The sequence below is a fragment of the Astatotilapia calliptera genome, chromosome 8 (genome assembly GCF_900246225.1).
Source record: "Astatotilapia calliptera chromosome 8, fAstCal1.2, whole genome shotgun sequence".
In the NCBI taxonomy this organism is placed as follows: domain Eukaryota; kingdom Metazoa; phylum Chordata; class Actinopteri; order Cichliformes; family Cichlidae; genus Astatotilapia; species Astatotilapia calliptera.
In genome coordinates, this window is record NC_039309.1 from 8,935,672 (window position 1) to 8,960,757 (window position 25,086).

At 40.9% G+C, this 25,086-nt stretch overlaps 1 protein-coding gene across 4 annotated transcripts; it reads left to right on the forward strand.

The window, feature by feature from the left end:
* The first annotated feature begins 613 nt into the window (after positions 1–613).
* On the forward strand, positions 614–23,856 carry cyth1b (cytohesin 1b). Of its 4 annotated transcripts, none has more exons than XM_026178334.1 (12): positions 614–833; positions 10,140–10,222; positions 14,440–14,504; positions 16,506–16,572; positions 17,104–17,222; positions 17,638–17,831; positions 18,821–18,969; positions 19,964–20,075; positions 20,639–20,715; positions 20,810–20,881; positions 21,879–22,033; positions 22,125–23,855. In XM_026178334.1, exons 1-12 carry the CDS (start codon positions 746–748, stop codon positions 22,201–22,203), a joined length of 1,260 nt encoding a protein of 419 aa, XP_026034119.1. In that variant the 5' UTR covers positions 614–745; the 3' UTR covers positions 22,204–23,855. The 4 variants fall into 4 exon arrangements, with proteins under 4 accessions (XP_026034119.1, XP_026034117.1, XP_026034116.1 ...); XM_026178331.1 differs by lacking the exon at positions 614–833 and adding an exon at positions 3,496–3,933 and having other exon boundaries at positions 22,125–23,782; XM_026178333.1 differs by lacking the exon at positions 614–833 and adding an exon at positions 6,040–6,102 and having other exon boundaries at positions 19,964–20,076; positions 20,637–20,715; positions 22,125–23,856.
* Positions 23,857–25,086: the final 1,230 nt, after the last annotated feature.

Below are 25,086 nucleotides of genomic sequence, written 5' to 3' on the forward strand. Positions count from 1 at the left end.
TAGTACATAGTAATAAGCATTATTCTGCACAAATGACTTTGTGATCATTTTTTCCACCATAAGTCAATGAGAACTATGTCACGAGACCTCCAAATGGGTTAGTCAAGGTTATCTAAATGAGACTCAAATACTTTTCGGATGCTCACATACCCCCCCCCCCCCCCCCAACTGCTTAACACATAGGACTTCATACACTATTGCAATCTTTCTTCCAGCTCTATCTTTATATGTGTACGTTCACTCAGCTCTGACTAAACTAAACTGGGCTCTGATGTGTGTGTGGGGGAGTAACGCAGGATGATATGAGGCTGTTTGCATGTGTGTGTACATTTGTCATCAGCTCCAAGAATACTTCAACAACTGTTTTAGGGACACCGCCTGCTTCAGTTTTCATAATCAGTATAGGTATCCTTTTGTACTTCTTCAAAACCCTAAAGTGCGAGATTCCTTTGTGTGTGTGTGTGGTGGTAAAGGTGGATGGGTTTTCATACGCGAGTGAGGTCAAGTGTGTGATCAAAAGCGAGGAGAGAGCGTGAGAGAGGGAGAGAGAGAGGGGGAGAGCGAGTGGAGAGTATTTTTCAGAGAGTTCGTCAGAGTCTGGTAGCCGTCAGGAGCGAAAACCGCCTTTTTTTTTTTCCAAGGAGTCCAGAGTTGCTTTTAGTAAAACATGACGCAGGCTTAAGGACGAGTAAAAAGAAGATGCTGCAAAGAGGATACTGAAACACTGAAACTCCTGACTGGTGTGATGGGGACTGTAAGTGAGCTTTGTGCGTCCAGTTTCCAGGCATTTCTCTGCCCTACAGTCCGCCCGGGGCCACCTGCTGCAGGTGAGAGCTTTTTAGGAACCCCGTCTTCTTGGTTTGGATAGAAAATGTGTTGTCGGGTATTTGTGAGCAGATTTCAAGGATTACAAGGTGTTCATGAGTTTGAAAAAAGTGCTTAAAAATGAAACATTATTGTTGTTATCGCAGCTTTTTGTTGGTTTTATGTTGCTCAGAGCGACGTGGAGTGCAAGACTGGCACAAAGTGCTATCAGTGTTCAGTTGCCTTGGTGATTTTCAGTTAGGCTATCAAGACACAGAGCACTCTGTAGTGTGCGTGTGTGTGTGTGTGTGTGACATTTCTGTGTACATACATGAGTCAGTGTGTATGTGTTTGTGTGAGATGGTGGGCTCGATTCGAGAACATGACGCACACCCATCACGGTCTTGTCCAGGATCCTCCTCTCCAGTGGGTGCTGCACAGAGTGACATAATCTCCATCGCTGCCCACTGCTCTCCCTCTGTGCAGGTGCTTTCATGTTGTGTCAGGGTGCTCATTCAGAAGCCGTTATAACGCCATGAAAGCAGCACACAGGTTACATCCATTTACCTTGAGCTTTTATGACTTTCCAGCAGCTTCTTATAGCTTCTCTTTCTTTATTTTGTTCCTAAACCCTTTAGTCGATCAGGTAAACTGTAGCCTGCTTTGACATTACGATTTTAGCACCCTCCTCTTGAAATGTTTTCATGTTTTCTAGTTTGCTGTTAAATTAAGAGAGCTGTTCTTCGTTTAAAGTTACTTGGTGTGCAGAAAAAGAGGAATGAGGCTGATAAAGACAAACATTGTAACAGCACAATTCTATAATATTAACAGAAATTGATGTGATTTTGCTGACAAACTTCACAAACTTGTTGATATTTATGATTTATGAAGTTCAAATGAGAAGTGGACTTTTTTTAAGGCCTGCTTTGTCAGCCCTGATTGAAGACTTACTGGTTCAGTTACCTCAACTTGTGCAGACAGTTTAGTTCAGTGCATCCAAGCTTTTAAATATGCTAGCCCTCTATCTCAGTGTGAAAATTAGCAGCCGCTTCTCTAAAAGTCCTTTTTTCACTCTTGATAACGGACTGACCTCACTGTGAGCTGTTTGTATCATAACCAGAAAAAGTCCCCCTTAAAGCAAACTGTTTTTTAATGTTTTCCGAGCTGACCCTTTAAGCTGTTAAACAGCAGCAGCTCTTCCTTACCCCACCCCAACATATCCTGTTTTGACGTGTCCGAACTCTGAATAAAGCACCAATTCAGGCGCACAGCTGCAATCCTTTTCCCTCCTTTCCTCCGTCCTTCACTACACCCTCTCCTCTCCCTTCCTTTTTCACACAGGCAGGCTATCTCTGATATCAAACCCAGCTTCCTCTGGCTTCACACCCTCGTTGTTAAATATATTTCTCTTTTCCAGCGGGTGGGTACTATTATTATAACATTAAATGTAGAGACAAGTATGTCACTTTGTCAAAATCCCCAGCCCAAAAGCCATTAAAGGTGATTTTAGCTCACACATTAATCAGTATAGACATAAAAACATACAAATCTGAAGTTGCAAACATATAATGTTGCTGTAATTTTCAGTTTTTTACTACACAAAATTATCTATCTATCTCTCTGTACATAGTTGGAGTCAGATATGCTGGTCTGCATAATTCAGAAAGATCTCATCTGCTAGGATTTTCTAGCATAATAATCTCTAGGATTTGCAGAGAAAAAGAGAAATTATCCTGTGAGCCACAGTTCTCTGGAGAAAAAATGGGCAAATTTCTTGCTGAGGTCTGAGGTTTGGGGGGGAAACCTTAAACCATTGCTCTGATAGGAGGGCAACGGTATAACTTACTTAACAAGTTGTTACAACCAAGGTATAGACAAGACCATCTCTGAACACACAGCACCGGAAACCTTGAAGCAGATGGGCTACGTCAGTAGAAGATACCACCATTTGCCACTGCTGTCAGCTAATAACAGGAAATTGAGGCTACAATTCACACAGAATCACCACATTTTGACAGCAGAAGATTGCAAAAATGTTGCCTGGTCTGATGAGTAATGATTTCTGCTCGGACATTTGGATGGCAGGGTCAGAATGTCCCTTAAGCAAAATATAATGATGTGAGAGATATTTTCTTTGCACACTTTGGGCCCCTTAGTACCAACTCACCATCAATGAAACACAACAATCTACCCGAGTACCTTTATGACCACAATGACCAATCTTCTGATGGCTGCTTGCAACGGGATAACGTAACTCATCAAAAAAGCTTAGTTAGGTTTTTTGAACGTGACAATGTGGTCACTGTACTCAAATGACCTCCACATTCACCAGATCTCAGTCGAATAGAGCACATTTAGGATGTTATGGAACTGGAGTCACATGAAGGACATAGAACCAACAAATCTGATGCTATCATGTCACTATGGACCAAAGTCTCTGGCCAACATTCCCAGTACTAGCAAGGTGTACCTAATGAAGTTCATAAGTGTGTGTATACTATGCATATAGTATATGCATATGCATGTATACTATGCAGTACATACACAAACATATATCCTATTCTATACACTGTATACTATAGTTGAGGCCTCTATAGTTGTATACCTAAATGAAATAAAGAAATTGTCTGCTTGTGAATTTATATTTTCACAGTGTAGATTTACCTGATAACCAGCAGCTCCACGAAGTGATCCCGGGAGGAGACACAGATCCTTTGAGTTTGCGTAAGAAAAGACATCCGGTGTAAAAACTCCCTTGGCGACCCCTTCTGCGTAAGTGAGCACCAGAAAGTAAAGGATATGAAGTATAAAGGATATGAATACAATAACCCATACCTATTTTTATTTTTAATTTCTGAAGACAGACAGACAGATAGACACATAGATAGGTCTTTGATTGGCTGTTGCCGCTTAAGCCACGCCCCCATCATCCTGCCAGACACCGGCTGTCTCTTCGTAGTCAGTTGTCATCAACTGCCAGTCTAACGGTAACTGACTGAAAAACTAGACACACTATAGCCACTCATTTGGGCTTTAAAGTTACTTAAAAAGTGTCACCTTTAGCGTGGTTTCCTGAGGACAGCGCTGACCAACAGTGGAACATGGTTCTGGAAATGGAAGACGAAGTTGGTAAGTTACCTGACGCGGTTTAGTTAAACAGCGTTAACCTAGAGGCTAACACGGATAGCTAGCGCACTAGCATAACTTTGTGCATAGTTATGGATAGGTAAGCGAGGCGAGCTCGCTCCAGTAGCAGGTACTTTTTTAGTATGTGTTTTGGCATTTAATATCCTGTACTCAGAGCGAAAGCAACAAGTCCTCATGTGTCTGACTTATTAATGCTCTTTGGCAGTCTTTATTAACTGGCACAAGAGATCTATTATTATTAATCTGGGTCGGTGCCAGACCTCCTGGGGGGCTATACTTATTGTGCAGCACCAGATGAGTCTATAAATACAATCAATGCAACCATTTATTGGTTCGGAAGTGAATGAACTGCACTCAAAACTGCAAAGAGTTGTCAACAACACAGGAGGCTGTAAACACACGCACACGTATAGTTATGAATTTGGATTATAAATCAGCGTCTTCGCAGCACCGCTGCTGTTTCCTGTGAAAATGACAGACAGGATACATACAGAATCTCATACAGGATGGTGCCCCACCTTATTCTGAAAAATAGATGGCTTAATGTTCATAAGAGCAAGGGAAAGCTATCAAAATGAACTTCCTGTAATATGAACTGCATTAAAAGCTTTATTTCACCTTACTTTGGAGCATCATTTTAGTAGTGTGTTTCTTCCACTTTCTGTGCACTGCAGCTGACATTTTATAATGCCCGCACTTTATTTCTCTGTAATTTAAGTATTTCTTCTCCGGGGCACATCGTGTTCCCCCTCATGTTCTTTTCTCATTTTATCGGTTTTAGCCTCATTGCTTATTGGACTTAGTCTTAAGGCTGTACAAATGCAACCAGGGAGGATTATATCCTTACTGTTGAGCCAGTTATCCTTGAAATGGACAATTATGGGCTTGTGAACACTGAAACAGACAATTACTGCCTTGTGAGCATTACGAGACGCTGAGAGCTCAAAGTACAGATATTTTTCTTGTCGTAACCAAACTGCTTTGCCTTAGGTCCTGGGTCATGGTACTTTCTGGTGGCAAACACATGTGATGAGCAGAGAAAGAAGAATAAACTGTTGTTTTTGATATTGGCTGCATTTTCCATCCCCAGGAGAAGTGAGTCAGCCTTCTCATTGCTTTACCATATATTTTGGTATGGCTTTGTTTTGGAGACGCACAAGGGTTATTTCCAGCTCTGAACAGGCCTTCGGTTCATGGCTACACGTGGTATTAACTGCATGGAGCCTGAGTTGCATCACTTAACAAAGATCTATACATTTCCGTGTTAACCATTAAAACACAGTATATTTATAGATTCTGTCATCCTCTTTGCCTCCCACACTTTTTTTTGACAGAGTGAAACAAGAAGTCTTTTTATCTGGGGTTTATTTCAGGAGAGGTCTTTGTTTCGAAGGTGCCTTTGTAACATTAGCTAACATCTCCCAACAGATTATACTGTCCAGGTTCCTTTTGCAGTGGTACCTTTTGACATTTTCTCTTATTTTCTTTAAGCAGTGGAGCCGTGGTTAGTTGTGATTATATTTTGTCTAGTCTTCCTGCTTGTCAAGCTGTCATGAGCCCCACCATCCAGCAACCTTTTCCTTTTTTTAAGGAATATTTTAGGGATTTTAATTTGCCTCTTTATGGGAATCACTCATTCATCGCTTTTGTGCAAGTTAAAGCAAGAATGTTGCAGCTCAGTCAGCTGATTCATGTGCTCATGTGAAGCTGTACCCCCCATCCTTTTTTAAAAATTTCCTCCTGGTCCCCAGTCTCCACGTGGGGGAGTCCGTTCATTGATGGAGTAAATGAGCAAGGGAGGAGTCAAGATGGACAGAAGGAAGAGGAGGGGGAGAGAGATGAGAGTTCAAGGGTTTCCCCCCCTCTTAAACACACATTTGTCCTTATCCTCATTTGCTGCCCTCCCTCCTTTGCTGGAATGAGGTTATAAGGACTACAGAGGTTAGACTGGAGGACCACAGGATTTGGGTTAGGGATTGGAAAGTTTGGTCAAAGCTGGTTTATTTGAAAGAAACACGCTTTTTCTTTTACTGGAAGTGATGATAAACCTAAAGCTGTGTGGACTTCAGAGCTATAAACTGGCCTGAGCTGGTTGTACTGGGACCATTCTTGCTGCCGGTGGCGTCTCTCGGCAGACAGAAGCTTTCTTGGGTATGAGTATTAGAATTATGACGCAAATGTGTAGGTGTTCAGTTATCCTGAATGAGTGCATGTCCTCTTGTGAAACTTTTTGAGAACGGAAACCAGAACAGATGCTAACTGTAGCTTGACTGATGCGGTTTTTTTGTCTCTCTGCTTCAGGAGGATGTGATGTGGTGCAGACGGTGGAAGCAGGTTATAGAGCAAACTTTAGGCCTAGGTTTGATGGTTGGATGTGCCAAGCAGCTGGTCCTAGCAGAGACACTAATACACACTCAGTGCCCTTGAGACTATGCAGAGCAGCTGGTTTGCAGAGTGAGATGAGGTGTCTTGGTATTTATGCCAGACTCTGTGTGTGTGTGTGTGTGTGTGTGTGTGTGTGTGTGTGTCTGTGTGTGCGTGTGTCTGTGTGTGCGTGTGTGTGTCAGTTTGAGAAAAGGACGATATTTTCTTTCACAAGCTGTCATAAATCGTTTGTTTTATTTCCTCTCTTAGCATAGAGGGGAAGTCAGTGTGAATGCCAGTTTCACTGACTCGATACTCACATAGTTTGTTGTTTATGCCCTCAGGTTTATAATAAGAGCTGCTGCAGCCTACTTAAACCTCCTTTTGTGGGTCAGGGGTGTGCGTGACTAGCCAGTTCATCACTGTTTATAAGTCTGACAAATACAAATTATATTAAATCCTTCGGTGCCATTTTTGGATTTTGACAGAATCACAGATGTCTGGAGGTCCCAAGTCTTTTAAATGGTTTGACAAAAACGTACTGTAATTACAAGTTTGCTTAGATTGTCATACTTTTGTTTTCTATGAGAACTTTTGGTGAGAATTTACTTACATTTCATAGTCCAGTCTGGTATTAACTGATAATATAGAAATGATCTGTAAGATTTGTCCTCAGCTAGATTACATCTTGTATAAAGTTGTTAAGCTTTACTCATTAAGATGTTAAGCGAAAAAAATATTTTCTCTTAATTTACCAGTGTCTGTTAGTAATGTGCATCTACCACCTGAAAGAGGCAGTGCACCTACAAGCTGTTTATCAACCGCTAAAAAAATAATACAGTGTGCTACTGACTAGCAGGTTTGAGACCAGTAAACTATGTGTGCCACTGTGAAGTTGAACGATACTGTAAAAGAAGCGAAGAAACCCAAAGTAAACATTACTCCAGTACAGCCATCACAAAGCCACGTAAACCCCCCCCCCCCCCCCCCACTTTTTAAGCCATCTCTCTGCAGATTGGCTGCCCCTCACAAATACAGTCAAAACTATGTGTCTGATGTTATGTCATGATGTCCTACGCACAGCCTACCGTATATAAAACAGCTACATGTTGTACCTGTGTGCTGTCACCAGGGGGCAGTGTGAAAAATATGTGGAACAAGTAGTCTCTGGGCTACTTCTGGATTTTGTTGCCTGTTTCGGTCCTGTCGTTTAAAGGACAGAAGTTGTAATAGAGAAGCCCTCAGAGTTAGGGGAGCCCAAGCAATTAAAAACAAGGGAAGCTGTTAAGTGCAGCCACTGTCTGTTTCTATTTTTTGTTCTTTGATCAGTTTCTTGTACACCTTTGCAGGGAGCTAGCTTCCTTTCCTGTTCAAGCCAACCTTACCACCGATCAGAAAATAAGAAAAAAAGCAAGTTTGGTTTTCAAAGCTAACCTTCACACGCCAGTCTTTAAAGTGGTGGGCATCCCAAAAGGCTGTGAAAACGTTTAGACTCCAAGAAGTTGTAAAAACTCCCTGATTAACAATTTGTATTTTAGTTATATTGTACAACATACTAACATGAGCCTAGAGTACCTTATGTGTTAAACATTTGATAAATGTTTCTGCAGAGGTTGACACTCAGTAACATGGTCACAATGGCAAAGTGAAGTGAACAGTTGACTTGAATCTCTCAGCAGGACTTCTCTAATGAGGCCGACAGACAGCAGCAGCACAGCGTGATTTGTCCTCTCTGGCTGCTTGTTTTTCAACGTCAATTGTGACCTTTCTTCCACTTTTTCTTAGGTTAGAGCATTTCATACAGTAGTTTTATTGTGAAGCACAGACAAGAGGAAGATTCACTGTTGACAATGTAGAGGTGAGCTGTGTGCAAATATGTATGTGTGAAACAAGAAATATTCCACATCAGCACAATGGTGCTGTGGTCCCTGAGCCTGAGTCCCAGAGGAAAATCATGAAAATGTTCATATATTTTCAACCAGGTTTCTTATCTGGGGATTCGTTTGTTCAATCAAAATGGAAGTTTTTGTTTAAACAATGCTCAAAATTAACAGGAAATTGAGATTTCTGTCAAAAAAAGATAACATTATAATCATAGCGAACCTACAAAATCCTGTCCTGAGCCAACCCGATGTGTTGTTTTTACACTTTTTTTTCCTTTCCTTTTCTTTCCACTCAAGCTTTCTTAAGAAAAACCACAAGTACGTGTATCAGCAGCTCTTGTCTGTTCCTGTGTTATCGTTGTTCTGCAGATATATTGGGTGTCTGTGGGTACATGAATCTCCCTTCTATCAGCGTACACATTCGTTCATGTACGGTTGGGGTGTTTCTCATAAGGAGGAACACCATTCAACTTTGATAGGGACACTAATATATCAAGTCTAATGTGCCAACTGTTAGTCATCAGATGTTTTCTTTGAGGTTTGTATGTGAGGTCTGACTGTTTTTTTTTTCTTTTCTTTATAGACCAAAAACAAACAAACCTTCAGCTCATGTTATAAAGTTCATGATAGTACATGAAATCTGATCTGATAGATCTATTGTTTTACTTTATTTTGTCTTCTATTAGTTTCAGTTTTTATTATTATGATATGGATTGTATGTGTCAGATTATAAAATTTAGGAAGTACACATACATCATACAGACTCATCACAGTGTCATAAAGGCTCCTTGGGAAAGGTGTGATCACAGAATTAATCAAACCAGACCAACATTAAAATTCTTTCCTCTAGTTGTGTATAGTTGTGCTTTCATAATTACATTATTAATACACACTTGGTTTTTGTTTTGTTTTAGGGTTTTTTTTTTCTGTTTTAATTTGCTGTTATACCTGTCAGTGCAGAGTTTTCTCTAAAGTTCACCAAGGCCTTCCTTAAAAGCAAGAATCATCAGTTATTAAGATTAATTATCCAGGAGCTGTGAGTGTTGGTGCAGTTTTTGTAATTTAAATACATGCTGAGATTTAAGTACTGAGCTCATGTGAATAAATCATTCACACTATAGTCTCTTATTATCTTGTAGTAAATAGCAAATAGTATTATTGTTTTTTTATTTTTTTGTTTTTACTTGTGTGGATGACCAGAGGAAGAATATGGTTTGGGACAAAGTTACTACCGATGTTATCATGTTGATCTTAATTTCACTTTTTATTCCCTTTTGCTGGTAACAACTATGGTGCTTGGGCTTTTTTGACCTCTGAAAGGGACATGCCAGAAAAAGTTTCTCAACCACTGCAGTAATATAACCTCACCAAGAGTGTGTGTGTGCGTGAGTGAGTGCGTGTGTGTATACATGTGAGGACAGAAGATTGGCATGCTACTATACTTATGGGGACAAATTGCCTGTCCCATGAGTCTGAAGGCATTTTTGAGGCTCAAAATGTGGTTTTAGTGTCAAAGTTAAAGTTAGGTTATGGTTAAGTTTTGGGTTAGAGTTAGGCATTCATTTTTGATGGTTAGGGTCAGCAGCTAGGGAAAGCATTATGTCACTGAGATGTCGTCACTAAGATATGAAAATGATTGTGTGTGTTTGTGTGTTTATATAAGACAGAGAGGTTTTCTTTCTTCCTCTAGTTCAGGACTGAATTTTGGGTGGTGGTGGGGTGGTGTGGTGGGTATATGACGGATCAAAGATTGTGTTGCCATAGTGACCCTGAGCAGTGGGAATTTCAGATCTCTGTTCTTCATTTGTGTGTATGGTTTTCTTGTAGTTTTTGTTTAATTTCAGTTTGATTCCAGAGGGGATTTTCACATTTGTATTTCTTCTCTATCTGAGGGAGAGTATTTGGTCTCTTATTTAGTGTTGCGTATACTTCTGTCCTCAGTGCCTGATGACCTGACTCCAGAGGAGCGTCAGGAGCTGGAGAGCATCCGGCGCAGAAAACAAGAGCTGCTGCAGGACATACAGGTAAGAGTACACTCACATTCTTTGTCCGAGCCAGTTGATGTCCTTTCCAAGCTGAGCTCATCTGGGGTTTAAAGCATGAAAGTCTGAAATATGTCTTGTTTTATAATTATCTAATCTAATTTATTGTGGAACTGGATGCACATAGGTATGTCCACTTGACCAGATGGATGTAAATAAAGTCACTTGTATGTGCATCAGAAACTCAACCACTCTTTGTCCCAATATAATTTCATTTACTAAGCATCCATCCATAATATTTCAATCATTATTATTAAAGTTGGAAGAGTAATCTTCCAGCAGAACCAGATCCTTTGTTGGCACCTGTTTACCTCCACTGGTTGGGCCAATTCTGGTGCCAAAAAGATGTGATCAAAAGGTTTCAGGAATTGGTCCATGGAACCCCCTCCGCCCCTGAAAAACACTTAAACCAGATTTAAATTTGACTGACCTTTAAAGTCATCTCCTTGTGTTCTGATAGCTAGATAGTTATCTTTCAGCTTGCTTTGTATTTAATCAGAGTCGAGAAACTCTTAACTCTCATGATGAGTAGGGCAGGTGGTGCTGGTGTGACTTTAAAATTCAGTCAAACCTGATAAAAGTCCCTGCCTGACCTCCTCCGAATCAGCTGCTTTCTTTCTCTAATAACTTAAAAAAGTTGTGCAAAATTCTACCTTCACATAATGAAAACCGACTGAATTACTGACCCTTGAAGTACATAGGGTTGGTTTGAAATTAAGTTCTCTTATTTCTTTCAGCATTTCAGCATCCCTTAAAGATCTGATCCTTGAGGTCTGCTAAAAAGCAAATCTATTTTGCACCACTTTAAATGTCATGGTCTAAAGTCAAACATTTGTTTTTGTTTGGCACAGTTTCTCCTTGTAGACCAGGTCTACAAGGAGAGTTTGCTCTTGATTCTATATGATGTTAGTGATCTTAAGTGTGTTGTTCAAACCATCTGTTTGCAAGTGACAGCCAATCGGCAGAAAAATGGTTTAAATGGAGAAGAGCTAAAACTGCTTGTTTTGGACAGAGGATGAACCAAGGACCTGTACCATTTATTTATAAAATGAATGAGGATTATTTTGAACTGTAAACCCTGTCAAGTTACCGCACTAGAATCCAAAGAATAAAAATACTGAGTTGTAAATAATCCAGGTCCACATTAACATGGGGTCTGTAGCAGCATAAAGTAGGTATCATTTATCCAGCCCTTATATTAGCTTTATCAGAAAGGTAGAGAGGCTTTGTCCCCTGAACCCAAACTGGGAGCTGGTTTACTAGAGTAAAAGCTGTGTCCCACATTTACCTGTTGGGAAATCTAGATTTAATGTAATGATAATTTCCTTAATTATGGATATATATGTGTTTTTCCCAACACAGTATTTTGGAAAACTGGTTGTTAAGTTTTAATAGTAATGTGAACCAGTTATCAGTGATGTTACACTGCATTAAGAGTATTTCTTTTAGCTCTCTATTCATTGCTCTGGCAGCTATCACTGAATTAATTAACAGTCTTTTAAAAATCATGATGAAACTTAGTTTGGTAAAGTGTTTGAGTTCCTGCCCCACTAGTCCCTGTACGTCATTTCATAATTATAGGGGAATCACATTCCCATTCTTCTGTGAAAGTACTAGTGGATGTTTACTCTTTTATCCTGTCTCTGTTTTCTGTCTTAATTACTGCCTGGATAAAATGCTTTCTTAACTGAGCAGCAATGAAACAGGATTTTGTTTTTGTCCTTGCTCTGCACCCTGTGGTTGTCTGGAACATTTTATTTTTCAAAACTTTTTTTTTCCCCAGAGCAGAGACACACAGGAGTTACAAAACCTGCTTTGTGTTGTTTTGTCTTTGTCTTTAATTCTTTTCTCTCTGTGTGTCCTTGAGAAGATTTTTCACCTCCAAGTCTAGACCACTGTGTCTGGGGAGGTGTGTGTGTGTTTGGAGGGTAGGGTGTATACGGCTATGACCACCAGAGCGTTACTGTATACACTGAAGACAGATGATCGTCTTTGTCTGAGGGGGATGTACCTCTAATATGCATGTGTCCTCTGGCTCTCTCAGCCTGGAGAGACACATTAACCCCCTGCTTTAGTTCCCTCTACAAGCTTAAATAAATTAGCAGGACTGCCTGTGTCAGTTCTTGATGTGGAGAAATTTGTTACGTGAGATAGAGGATAAAGCTGGCCTTGTGACTTTAATGTAAATTCAACCTACTTGAAGGATAAAAGTCAATCAGAAAATTACACAACACACAACAAGGACTCACCGTCCATTTCCATATGTCAGATTGTTTGTTAAAACAGTGTTTTAGTTTTATATGCTTGTTTGCATAAAGTTGGACATGCAAGTGTCATTGCAACTCATTTAGAACTGAAACAAATTAATCTCCAATGAATTTGACTCAGGAGTAACTTGTTGGTTTCAGTTTGTGTCTCTTGTAAGATTATTTAGATTATCGTGCCTTGTTGGGAAAATGACATAAAGATCAGCTTTATTGGCAAGTTGTCACTATCGTCGACCACCGACATCAGAATCCATCACCATAACCCTAATGGACTGTATATAAAAGATGGACATAGCCAGTGCAATGTAATGTACTTTATTGCTTTGTGTAGTTCCATTTGGAAGTCTGAGCATTTTGACGATCACCATCTTTTCAAACCAGACATATAGAGTTTTGATTGGACTGAGAAACCATGCCCTGCTTTATTGTCTGTTTACTCATTTATAAAAATTAGCAACATATTTTTTAACGAAGACTTTGAGGGATGAGAGACAAGGACATTAATGCAAACTGTATACACAGTTCTGAAATATATAAACACGTGGGATGTGAAAAGAAGTCAAGAAATTCCCAGTACATCATGGGATGTCCCCCTAGAGCCTGTGCCTCCAGCAGCCTAACCAAAAGATGGTTCAGGGTCAGCTGAACCAACCCTAACCACTTTGCATATCTCATGTCTTTATCAAAAAGCCAAATCTGAAAATGAACCCAAGCAAGTGTGTCTCTGTTCTTAACCCAATCTGGGACCTGGTTGCTGAGGGCTCAGCCCTCCCATTCTACTTTTGAGAGGGAAGTGATCCGCTGGAAGAATTTGATACTTTAAGGTTTTTGATGAGGCCTGCTCAAGCACACAGAAGAATGAGAAATGTATCTGCTGGTAGTTGCTGAATGATATCAGCAGCAAGAGATGACTCAAACAAAAGTGACATTAGGCCCATTTTCTTTTAAACTGAGATTTAATAAGGTAAGCCAAAAAAATATTTTGAGCCTGATCTATAGCAGAGAGCTGTCAGTGTGGTGGGCATCCACAACACACACAAAGAAACACTCAAACACACAGCCTCCAGGCAACAGCACTGTGTAAACTGATGGATGGAGTTTATTATCAAGGTCGACTCGTTTAGCGTCTCTCTTCACTAAGCCCCGCCCTGTCTTTCCCTCAGGGCCTGATGGGTAATGAGCCATGAAATATTCCAGTAGTGGAGACAGAGGACACAGTTCTTATTTACCTTAGCTGATGGTGATGTAGCCTTGTTTTCACAACCTCATATGTCTAAGAACCGATTCATCTGCTTCTGTCCATTTTCTGTAATTATCTTAGCCTTTTGTTGTTATTATTGTGTCTTTATTTCTTTCTCTTCTCAGGACCATTGGCAATCAAAAGTCTTTGATCCTGCGTATTCCTGTCTCCCCACCAATGTTGACATTGGGTGTGGGGGTATAGTCTGGTAAATTTGGGTCAGCAGCGGGGAGGGGAGTGGTATGAAGGGGGAAAGAGGGGACAGGAGGGGTTGTAGGCTCTGACCCCGGAACAGGTGTTACAGATCCCAGAGAGGTTTCTTTTAAAGGGTGGGTGTTGCATGTAACCCAGCAGAGAAAAATGATGAGTCTGTCTGCGAGTGTGTGAGTCATATCTGCATTTTTAGGGGTTTTAGTGGGTCATCTCTTTAGTGGGAAGTGCTTGTATGGATGTTGGTCAGTGAGATGTAGGTGGAACAGACCACCATGTGTAATTCATTGTGACAGCAAGATCAAAGCATCTCCAGAGGGCTCCTCTGAAGGGTTAGATATCACACAAATGGCACATGTAGATGTCTGCTGCTGTTTCCCTTCAGCTTCTGTACTCAAAAAAAAACAATCAAAATAATGATCCCTTCTCCTTCCCCCTTCTGTTTCATCACTTCTTTCCCTTCTCTTTCTGTCTGCACTCAGAGGCTGAAGGATGAGATAGCAGAGGTGACCAGCGAGATTGAAAACCTGGGCCTGACTGAAGAGAGGTAAACTATCTCTCAACTACCATTTCTGTGCTTGTGCGTAGGCAGCAGCACTCTCCTCAGCCTTTGTTTTGGAGGATTTCTAGTCAGAGAAAAGACCAAAAAAATCTGTCCAACCATTAGAGCACTGCCTTATGGGATTATTGATTAATCCATCAGATAATTAGCAGAATATAAGCCCAATTAAGGTTGCCAGTGGGACATGAAAAGTCTTCAGACTGCTTATTTTGACATTCAAGGCAGATATTCACTAAGGATATGAATCACAAACTGGTTTCAGTCAACTGTTGTCAAAATAGTTTGACATGTTTATTGAGAGCTGCATATTGCATAACAATAACATAAAGAGGATTTGTCTGGACCACTAGAAACTTAGAAGATAAAGAAATCATGGTGGAAGAACATCCTGAAGTTTGGCTTTATTTCACAAAGAAACATGACAACACTGGCAGTTATGTTTGGAAAATGTCTTTCTTTTCTATATTTATCATATAATTCCCCTCTCATCCTTTATCCTTCAAGCTTGTCAGGTCCTCTACCAGAGGTCTGGGAGCTTGAGGCTCCTGCGCAGTATCTTAGCTGTTCCTAGGACTGCACTCTTCTGGACAGAGATCTTGGATATTGTTCCTGGGATCTGCCGGAGCCACTCGCCTAGCTTGGGAGCCACTGCACCTAGTGCTCCGAGTACTACTGGGACCACTGTTACCTTCACCCTATACATCTTTACCAGCTCTTCTTTGAGCCCTGGATACTTCTCCAGCTTCTCGTGTTCCTTCTTCCTGATGTTGCTGTCATTCAGTATCGCTACATCTATCACTATGGCCGTCTTCTTCTGTTTGTCTACCACCACTATGCCTAGTTGGTTAGCCACCACCATTTTGTCTGTCTGTATCTGGAAGTCCCACAGGCTCTATGCCAGCTACTTGGTTATGGTGTTCCATGTATGCCCTGCCTGCTAGCATCTTCCACCCTGCTGTTATGTGCTGCATTGTCTCAGGGGCGTCTTTACACAGCCTGTACCTGGGGTCTTGCCTGGTGTGATAGACCCCAGCCTTTATGGATCTTGTGCTCAGAGCTTGTTCCTGTACTGCCATGATTAGTGCCGCAGGGTCATGGGCAGGGCATCACCTGATCTTACCGTTGAGCTGACTCCTCAGGACCTTCTGCAAGTAGTTGCAGCTTTCCTAGCAGCCTCTTAGTAGTTCCCATTTGCCTGGGATCCCCAGGTACTTGTAGCTGTCCTCGATGTCTGCGATGTTCATTTTGTTCTTTTCTACTGCCAGACGCAGACCACAAGGCTGTGAGTTTTTGCTTGGCAGTTTCCAAGAGCAAGGCTTAGGCACCTCCCTTGATCTTGTATCTGAGAGTACTTCATGTACTCTCATGGAGGATCTGGGTTTTAAGCTTCACCATGATCCTGTCTTTCAGGTCAGTTCCTGTCACACTCAATTTCTATCACACTTGGGGCCAATCTCATATGGAGATGATGATATCTCCCCCCTGACCTGTCGTCCTGGCTCCCCCTTGCTGTAGCATGTATGTTGTACCTCGTCAGTCTCTAGCTATGAGAGCAGTCCCTTCTTCCGAATGTTGGAACTCTGAACTACTAGATGTTTCGGCATCAATATCGAAGATATTCGATATCGAAGATCCCATAGGTCCCTAGCATGGGGAGTCTAGCCTACGACCGTTACTGAATACAGACGCCCCCAGGCGGGAAGTGAACTTGCATATATGCTGAAATAACTTTCTGCACAACATGGGCAGCATGACTGTTACTGAGGTTGTTTTTAGAACATCGGTGCTACGCAGGCAGGTCTAACAGACATTTCCTTTGACTAAGAAAACAAAAAAAAAAATCCATCCAATATTTTCCATTCTAGGTGATAAAAGCCAGGCTGTTGTAACAGAGAGCTGGGCTGGCATTGAAAATTTAAATTCACTGGTGATGAATAAATATGATTTACACACTAATGGTTTATGTTTTTTAAAATGTTATTTTAGGAAAAACATGCAAAGGAATAGACAGATGGCCATGGGCCGAAAAAAGTTCAACATGGATCCTGCGAAGGTAAATACATTTATGCAGCAGTGCTTTCTTCTTTCATGTGAGTTCAGCTACTGATTATCAGTCTGTTTTAGTTTAGTTTAGGAAAAGTGTCCTCTTTCAGCTGACAAGGATATAAAATACACAAACCTTGTTTTTTGCATTTGCATCATGTATTAAAATGTAACTCCAGCCTTTTCCTGAAACACCATTAGTGTGATTGGTCTTTAAATTTGACACCCTGACTCTGTTTTGGTTGTTTGTTTGTTTGTTTTTATTAAAGCCATGTACTCTGTGTACTTTTTTTACTCTTGGTTGTTCGCACCCACAGTTTGACGCTACCCCTGAACAACCAGGTGATACTGTAACAGGTGTTTTTCTAAAAGGAGATATTTTATGGATTATTGGTCTTGAATGGGTAGAAAGAAGAAAAAAAACAACCAAAACTCCCCCATACAAAATTACTAAAATGAACTACAAACTTCTCTGAACTGCTTGTTTTCATTCAGTGTGTGATGTTCGTTCTGGGGTGTGTGTTTTGATTTTCTTCCTCAGGGCATTCGCTTCTTGATCGACTGTTCGCTGCTGAAAAACACCAGTGAAGACATTGCCCAGTTTCTGTATAAGGGGGAGGGGCTTAACAAAACCGCCATCGGGGACTATCTGGGCGAGAGGTAAGCAGTATTAATGATGTCCTTTCCAGTAGACAGTTTTGACATGTGCTATCAAAAAAGGACAGTCTTGAGCCTACATGGACAATAGCAGGAGTTCAGACCATCTCACATTTTATTCTTCACTCCTCTTTAAAAAGTTTATTCCTTATAAGTAATAAAAGGCCAGTTTAAAAAAAAAAACAGATTATTATTATTATTATTATTATTATTATTACTACCACATCTTCTGTGTGTTACAGGAGAAATTGTGCTGTATACTGGATATAGATTTTGGTGCATAAGCAGTTCAACAAGAGCATCCTTTAATTTGATTCTCTTGAGTTGAACAGAGCTGACACAGTTTCTCTTCTGTTTACTCCTGTGTGCGTGCACACGTGGGTGTGTGTTTGTGTGTGGGATTTTGTGTGTCGTGCAGAGATGAATTCAACATCAAGGTCCTGCACGCCTTCCTGGAGCTTCACGAGTTCACAGACTTGAACCTGGTTCAGGCTCTCAGGCAGTTTCTGTGGAGCTTTAGGCTGCCCGGCGAGGCCCAGAAAATCGACCGCATGATGGAGGCGTTTGCTCGGCGATACTGTCACTGCAACCCCGGAGTGTTTCAGAGCATCGGTACGTGAGGAAAAAACGGTTTATGGTCACAGTTTTTACATATTACAGAGTGAAAATAAAGAAGTTGTTCAATAATAAAACCATTTTTCTTCCATCTTTTTTTCATTTTTACAGCATTTATTCCATTCACACACTGTATGTAGGGCTCTACAATTTTCCACTGAGCAGGAAAACACACCAGTAATGATTTATATTTAGTTTAATGCGCATTTCCGTTTTTCGTTTAAATCAAGTCACCTTTATTTATTCAGCACATTTTAAACGACCGAGTTGATCTAAATGTATTATCTAATACTCACAGAAACATAACTAAAATACGAAGCAAAGCAAAAGTTACAATAATTTTAATGTCATCGTTTTAGGCCAGGACCTGCATATTAAACTAACTTTAATATAAAGATTTACCTGTTTGTTTGTTTTTTGTTTGTTGTTAACTTATCTTCGCTTCTCTTTAGCTCAGGAACTTCTAGAGTTCTTGCTTTCTTACTCTTAGTGAGCACTCAGCCACATTCACCTACTCACCACACAGTTTTTACACATCACACACAAAGTCTCATACTGATGCACTGGGGGAAATTTGTAGCTCACCATCTTGTTCAAAGATATTTTGACTTGCAGACACGAGGATCTTCCCTTCTGCTTCCTGACATGGGTAATATGAGGAATGTGCAAATAGGTGAAGGTTGTGCTGCTTACTGGACAGAGCACACAGGTTTTTGGAAAAGTATAGCATGCGGTTTGTACGTAAGGTGTTATTTGATAATTAGCACACTGTGTTCTATGTCTGCACTGGATGGACCTGATAGTGAACAAATACATACAACCAACTATGACTGTAGTTGTCTGGGAATGTAATTTCTTTTAACTAACACTCTACACAAAGGTATAGCAGCACCTCAGTGGTTTTCAGTTAATCGTTTAAACTCACTGTGGTCTTTCTAACAGCCTGACTCGGAAAACATACAAACACACACTGTGTCTGTTTGCAGATACCTGTTACGTGTTGTCGTTCGCCGTGATCATGTTGAACACCAGTCTACACAACCCCAACGTGAAGGACAAACCCTCTGTTCAGAAATTCACAGCAATGAACAGAGGAATCAATGATGGAGGAGACCTACCGGAGGACCTGCTCAGGGTGAGTGAAGTTCAGGAAGTCCACAGCACCCTGTGTGATATACTCACTATGTGTTCAGGCCCTGTGAATTCAGACAGAACAGCACATCTGATGGTCCATGTGTGTGGAAATATGAATGCGCTGTGGAGTTTCTGGTGGACATTTAAACAACTTGGAAAGCACCGGCTGTCCGATGACTGTAGCTGTGGTTGTTATGATTATAACCGTGACACATGATATGATAATAGGTACTTGCAGCTGTTGTTTGTGACCTTGTGGTTTTGCAAGCCAAGCGTCATATTGAAGTTACATTCCTGATTAGTGTAACATTAGCACCTTACGTTCAACCACAAATGGAGCCAAAAGTCTGAGCAGAAACCACAAACGAAGAATGAGCTAGAGATGCTTCATTTTTCTGTTCTGTGGTAGAGACGAGAAGAAGGTTTCTCAAAAATGTCAGTGTATTCAAACTGAACGGTCCAGACAGCACGTAAAAGTCCCTCATTACAACACATTCCAACAAATAATGCAGAAAAGCTCAATTCCAATTATTTTTAAAACATCTCAGGCTGTTAATCATAAATGGGTGTCTCAATGACTAAAAATTATTTACCAAGAAACTGCTTTTTTAAAGGAGTAAAGTGGGGGTTCAGCTTGTGGTTTCAGCTTTTTGAAATTCCTGGCAAAGGCTCAAGTGAACATGTCTAAAATGTATAAATGATACACTTTGAAAATGTTCCTGTGTTTGAGTTTTTTTTAATAAGTTATTATGCAACAGTTTCACCCGTGTAAACACCATTTCTATTTATTTCATAGCTGAAGTAGCCAACACATTATTCTGTTGTATTCTCTGAGTGTATTTGTTGTTTTTACTTAAGTTTATTTTGATAAATCATAACCCCAGAGTTGAAATTTGCTGATAAATGTTTGTGTTGTAAATAAGTAGAAGTTAAGATAAAGGTAAGGATAAATCGTAGCTACCCGCATGATCTAAATGATGTCACCATCTATGCAGAACCTGTACGACAGCATCAAGAACGAACCTTTTAAGATCCCAGAGGATGATGGGAATGACCTCACACACACCTTCTTCAACCCCGACAGAGAAGGGTGGTTGCTCAAACTCGGTATGTTCAGTTTCTACAAACAGGTCGTCCCTCTAGTGGACCAGATATGTAACAGCGGCTTTAACGAGACGATGAGAGATCTTTTTATTGAAACATTAATCAAAGTTGAGTGAAATGTTTTACTCTCCTGTTGACGCTCTTCTTGTCTGTTTGTGTTTCATGGTTTTGACTTCAGGAGGTATGTATCCTCACACTCGCCAGCTTTAATGCACCGCTTTGCTTTCTGAGCTGCCCCTGCCCACCACCCCGTCATTTCTGTCCTGCCACTGGCTGTGTGCATTCACCTACCCATCACAGTTTTACTGTGATAATTAGTTTTTACATCCGGTTCACCTGCTGCTTTTCGCTATCATGTCCTGATGTGAAGGTATTAGCGCTTCACATCTGCCTCTAACTGCTGGACTCCTTGAACTGCCCACTGACTCACGTTTTAACCTCAGCTGTTGCAGTCAGTAGGCTTTACTTAACCTGCTGAATTGTGTCATCAGTGTGCTTCAGAGTGTCGCCGTCAACATCAGCATTCAGTTTACCGATGTCATAACTCACCTTTAATCCATCCTCAGGTGGAAGAGTGAAGACCTGGAAGCGGCGCTGGTTTATTCTCACTGATAACTGTCTCTACTACTTTGAATACACCACTGTGAGTACTTCTTGTTTCACTGTGAAAATAAATGATTACTGGATGTAACTGTGGACAGCCTGAACTATTTTTTTTTCTTTCTGCTGTTTAAAAGGACAAAGAACCCAGAGGGATTATTCCACTGGAAAATCTAAGCATCAGAGAAGTCGAGGACTCAAAGAAGCCGGTAAACCGCTGCTCTCTTTGTTTTTGTCCTGTGATTGAAGAGATCAAAGTCTCAGAGATCAGAAAAAGATGGCAAAAACAGGAGGGGACACAAATCTCTTTGGGTTTGCGTCAGGAACAGCATCCCACATAAATCTGCCAAATCAAACATGCAGAGCTAACCGCTGTGGCGACCCTCTGTTAATAAGGGAGCTGCTGAAAGCAGCTTACAAAGGATTTCAAAAAGCAAAGCAAAAATAAACCGTGTAACCATGTCTCCAAAGTAATGATGACTTTGATTTTCTTGTGATACTAGTCCTTATTTTGCATGTTTTCCTTAGTTACTCCCATGATTATTATGGACGCATAATTAAAAACTAAAGGTTATAATCTTCAGCATGGACAACCAAGTTTGTGAATGTGACAACTTGAGAACGAGGCAACATGGGATTTTGAAATTCATACCGTGCATCTAATAAAAAGTTAGGACGAGCTTCAATCTGAGTGACCTCGACCTCAAGGTCAGAGGCCAAGTTCTATAAAAATCTTGTGAACACAGTAAATCAAGAACGATGTCACGTAGGAGTTTCAAAATGGTAACATACGTGCATCTGCTCACAAGCTGTGGGGTCGCTCTTGTGGTCGTCAAGTTTTTAATTTTGGAGGAAGCCTAAAGTCGTACCTGGAGGAGCCAGAGATTTAGCCACTTTTTCCATTGGCTTCAAATATTTGATGACTTTATCCAAAAATAGGGTTTTAAAAAAAAGTACATATACTACACAGGTGCAAGCCTGAAAAAGCATTTAAAAAAAACCACAACGTACCCAACGATAACTCCAGCAAATGAACAATGAACACGTGACCGTCCACCCTCAACCTGCTGATGGATCAACAGTTTATATAAAGTTTATATAAAGTTTTTATTACAGCGTTGAACACGTTCAGTACAGAGCGAAAACAACCGATCACACATGTAACTTGTTTACTCGCCTTCCTGCCTCAACCATGATCTCTCTCAGAACTGCTTCGAGCTGTTCATCCCCAACCACAAAGATCAGGTGATCAAGGCCTGCAAGACGGAGGCAGACGGCCGCGTCGTCGAGGGAAACCACACTTTCTACAGAATCTCCGCCCCAACTGTGGAGGAGAAGGACGAATGGATCAAAAGCATCAAGTGAGTTTCAGTTTTGTTTTCTCTCCCTGCAGAGGGTCAAACTAATGATGACGATGAAGAAAAAGTGGAACTGCTGTCCTTCTCTCTGCAGGGCTGCCATCAGCAAAGACCCGTTCTATGAGATGTTAGCTGCTCGGAAGAAGAAAGTCTCCTCCCTGAAGGGGCTGTAGAGCTGCTGAGGATAAAACAACCACAGGCCTGTTTCAGGTGGACCTGACATTCCCGCTGCAGACCTGAACCTGGCGGAGGATTCACCTCTTAAAGCGGCTTGTCTTTTGTCCCCTTTTCAACAGACACACCTTCAGAACCAGCGCTCCCTTCTTTACAGGTCTGACCTCCTGCCGACACTTTATTTCCCATCTGCAGCTAATGTTATTCAGACAGAGACCGCTCTTTTGTTTGCTGAAACGTCACCTTTTTAGAGTCCTGCTGCTGCAGTACTGTAACGATGCTGCGGTGCCCTCCGGTTAGCTCTCCCGCTCATCTTGAAACCTGCTGTAAGGACTGTTGACAAGCATTTGAATGACCTCTGAGCCTTTTCGCACAATCAGTGTTTGGTCTGCTTGAGTACAGCAAGTCCCTACAGCTGCTGAAAACAGAGAGAGCGCGGGAAATGTTGTCAGTTCACGTCTCCAGAGGAGTGAACTACGAAGCGAGGTTAATGAGTTAGCGAGGTAGCAAGCCTGAAGTTGTTTTGTTGTTGTTGTTCAGAGTTTTGGTTTAAAATCAACAGCAAAAAGCAGCCCAGTGACAAACTAACAACACATAAGGCAGTACAGGAAAACCTGCTCAAAAACAGCTGTGTGTTTACAGTGACTTCAATCAAATTCAATTCAATTTTATTTACATAGCGGCAAATCACAACAGTCGCTTCAAGGCGCTCAAATCAACGATGCCAACAATACGTTTCATTGCTCCTGCTTGTCTCTGCAGATCTTAATTGGTCTGCAGTTTTCCTAGCTGCAAATCCAAAACGTAAATCTGATCTGGAAACCAGCAAGAAGTTATCACTTCTGTCCTGTGGTGTGGTCCACCATCAAGCTGGAAATGGACTGTCACCAGATCGCTCCTAAATCATTGTAAGGAGTTTTTGTTTTTTTAGTATTAGTATATTTTTTAGTATTTAGTATTGTTAATACAGTACCTATTGACCCTTGGTAAGTATATTAAAATTATGCCAATAAGAATAACAGAAATAGAAAACGTGATTGTTCTTCACCATCATATAAAAAATACACATCGCCATTCTAATTACACTCACAGTCACATCTACAGGCACCTGTTAACCTAACGTGCACACCTGGAGAAAACCCAAGACATTCACGCTGCAGGACAGCAGTCCTGACCCTCATAAAATAAGAATTCATATGATGAAGTGGCAAAGGAAATAAACAGTAATACTATTAATAGAAATAAGTAAAGTTAATCACAGCTGTAGCAGACTGGAGTTGTGTTGAAATGTGTCTGCTTCATAGTGCACTCCTCTGGACGGAAAAGTTTGAGATAAAATAAACGACTCCTCGTGAAAGCTGCACAGCAGCAGAATCTGAGATTCTGACTTTTCTGAAGCTGACGAAGATTCAGCTCAGGACTCAGTCGAGACTGAGCAGCGTTTAGTTTGTTGCCATACATTTCCCCCCTGCCCCGTTTTGTTACTACTGTTGATCTTCTGTCCATGAAAAGGAAGGTAAAACAGAAATAGTCAAATATTTATTTATCCACATTTCTTGTAATTTATTGTTTTTGTCTCAATAAAAGTTTGCAAAGAATCTTCTGCTCCTGTTTGAGTTCATTATTTTACTGAAGTTGTTTTATTGTTCATTTGTAATGAATAAGTTTGATTTAAAATGAAGTGAGAATGGTTCCGATTAGTTTTCTCTAAGCACCTTCTGAGGTTGTTCGACCGCATTTCTTCTGTAGTGTAAACACTAACGTGTCCTGATGCAACCTAGACAGTCATTAATGCAGGACATGGTGGCCTCTGCAGTCACCTGTAACCTCATCCTGCCAAACAGCTGCAATAAACTAAACACAGCCGGCCTTTTATCTTGTATAACCTTTTTTTTTTTTTTTAATGAACTTTTGTATGGGTTTAATTCCAGTGCTCCCTGTCCCACTTGACCTCAATCTAAAGCATGCCGCCAGCTACCGAACACAGGTTTCAATACTCTGTTCTCATTCATTTAAGCACTTATCTCACCTTTATCTAATGTAACTCATGAAGCAGCCAGTCATTCTAGCAGAGCTGTCAGTAAACTACGTTATCTTCTGTAAAGTTTCCCCACATCCTGCTAATGTTGATGTGACCTGATTACTCTGGAAAACCACAGCGCATATCAAGGAGATGAAAGCACGAGCACTGAAGCAGACCTGGGAAATTCCCCTTCCAGCGAAAGGTACGGCTGAAGTAGTACGTGTTAGAGCTGTGACAGAAGGCAGACTAATCAGACATCGGCTTATGTGTCGCACTCCGCAAAATATTAGTACGAGTCGATCTCGCTGTGTTCTTCTCAACTGGCAAGAGTGGCTCACGCAGTGTTCACTAGTGACGATTAGTCAACATTTGAATCATACTTGATGGCCGATTTGTGGTCAAACACCCACATAATTCCAAAATTCATGATAGGTTTTTTTCAGGGCTCCAAGTGGTTACAAACAAATTTTTATGACAGCTGTCAGAGCTTTACAGTCCACTGTGTGAGCTGTCATCACAAAGCAAAACAAAGGGACATCATAAAAAGGAAGGAAACTCGAAAGTGATTGATCTGAATGCAGTGGAAAACACACCACAGGGTTCAGGTACCTGAAGCTGCAAGAGGCTGAAATGGTTCCAAACTGAAGCCAGATCTTAGTGGAGGCACCAGGAAAGATGGAGGCTTATTGCTTAAACCTTTTTAACTTTATTGGGATTATTTTACAAAAATAGCTTCATGTTGTATAATGACTTGAAACTAAGATCAAAAACACATCAGGAAAGTATTCAAGTGAGAATTTGAGGTTTTCTTGTAAACTTTTATACAAGCATATTTGTTTTTGCAACCAGAGAAGTCTGC

Excerpts from the sequence above, each read along its gene's own strand:
- cyth1b (XM_026178334.1), top strand. The coding sequence starts at position 746 with ATGGGGACTGTAAGTGAGCTTTGTGCGTCCAGTTTCCAGGCATTTCTC. Across the intron at positions 10,223-14,439 it reads AGCTGCTGCAGGACATACAG|AGGCTGAAGGATGAGATAGC; the intron begins GTAAGAGTACAC and ends GTCTGCACTCAG. Across the intron at positions 22,034-22,124 it reads GAATGGATCAAAAGCATCAA|GGCTGCCATCAGCAAAGACC; the intron begins GTGAGTTTCAGT and ends TTCTCTCTGCAG.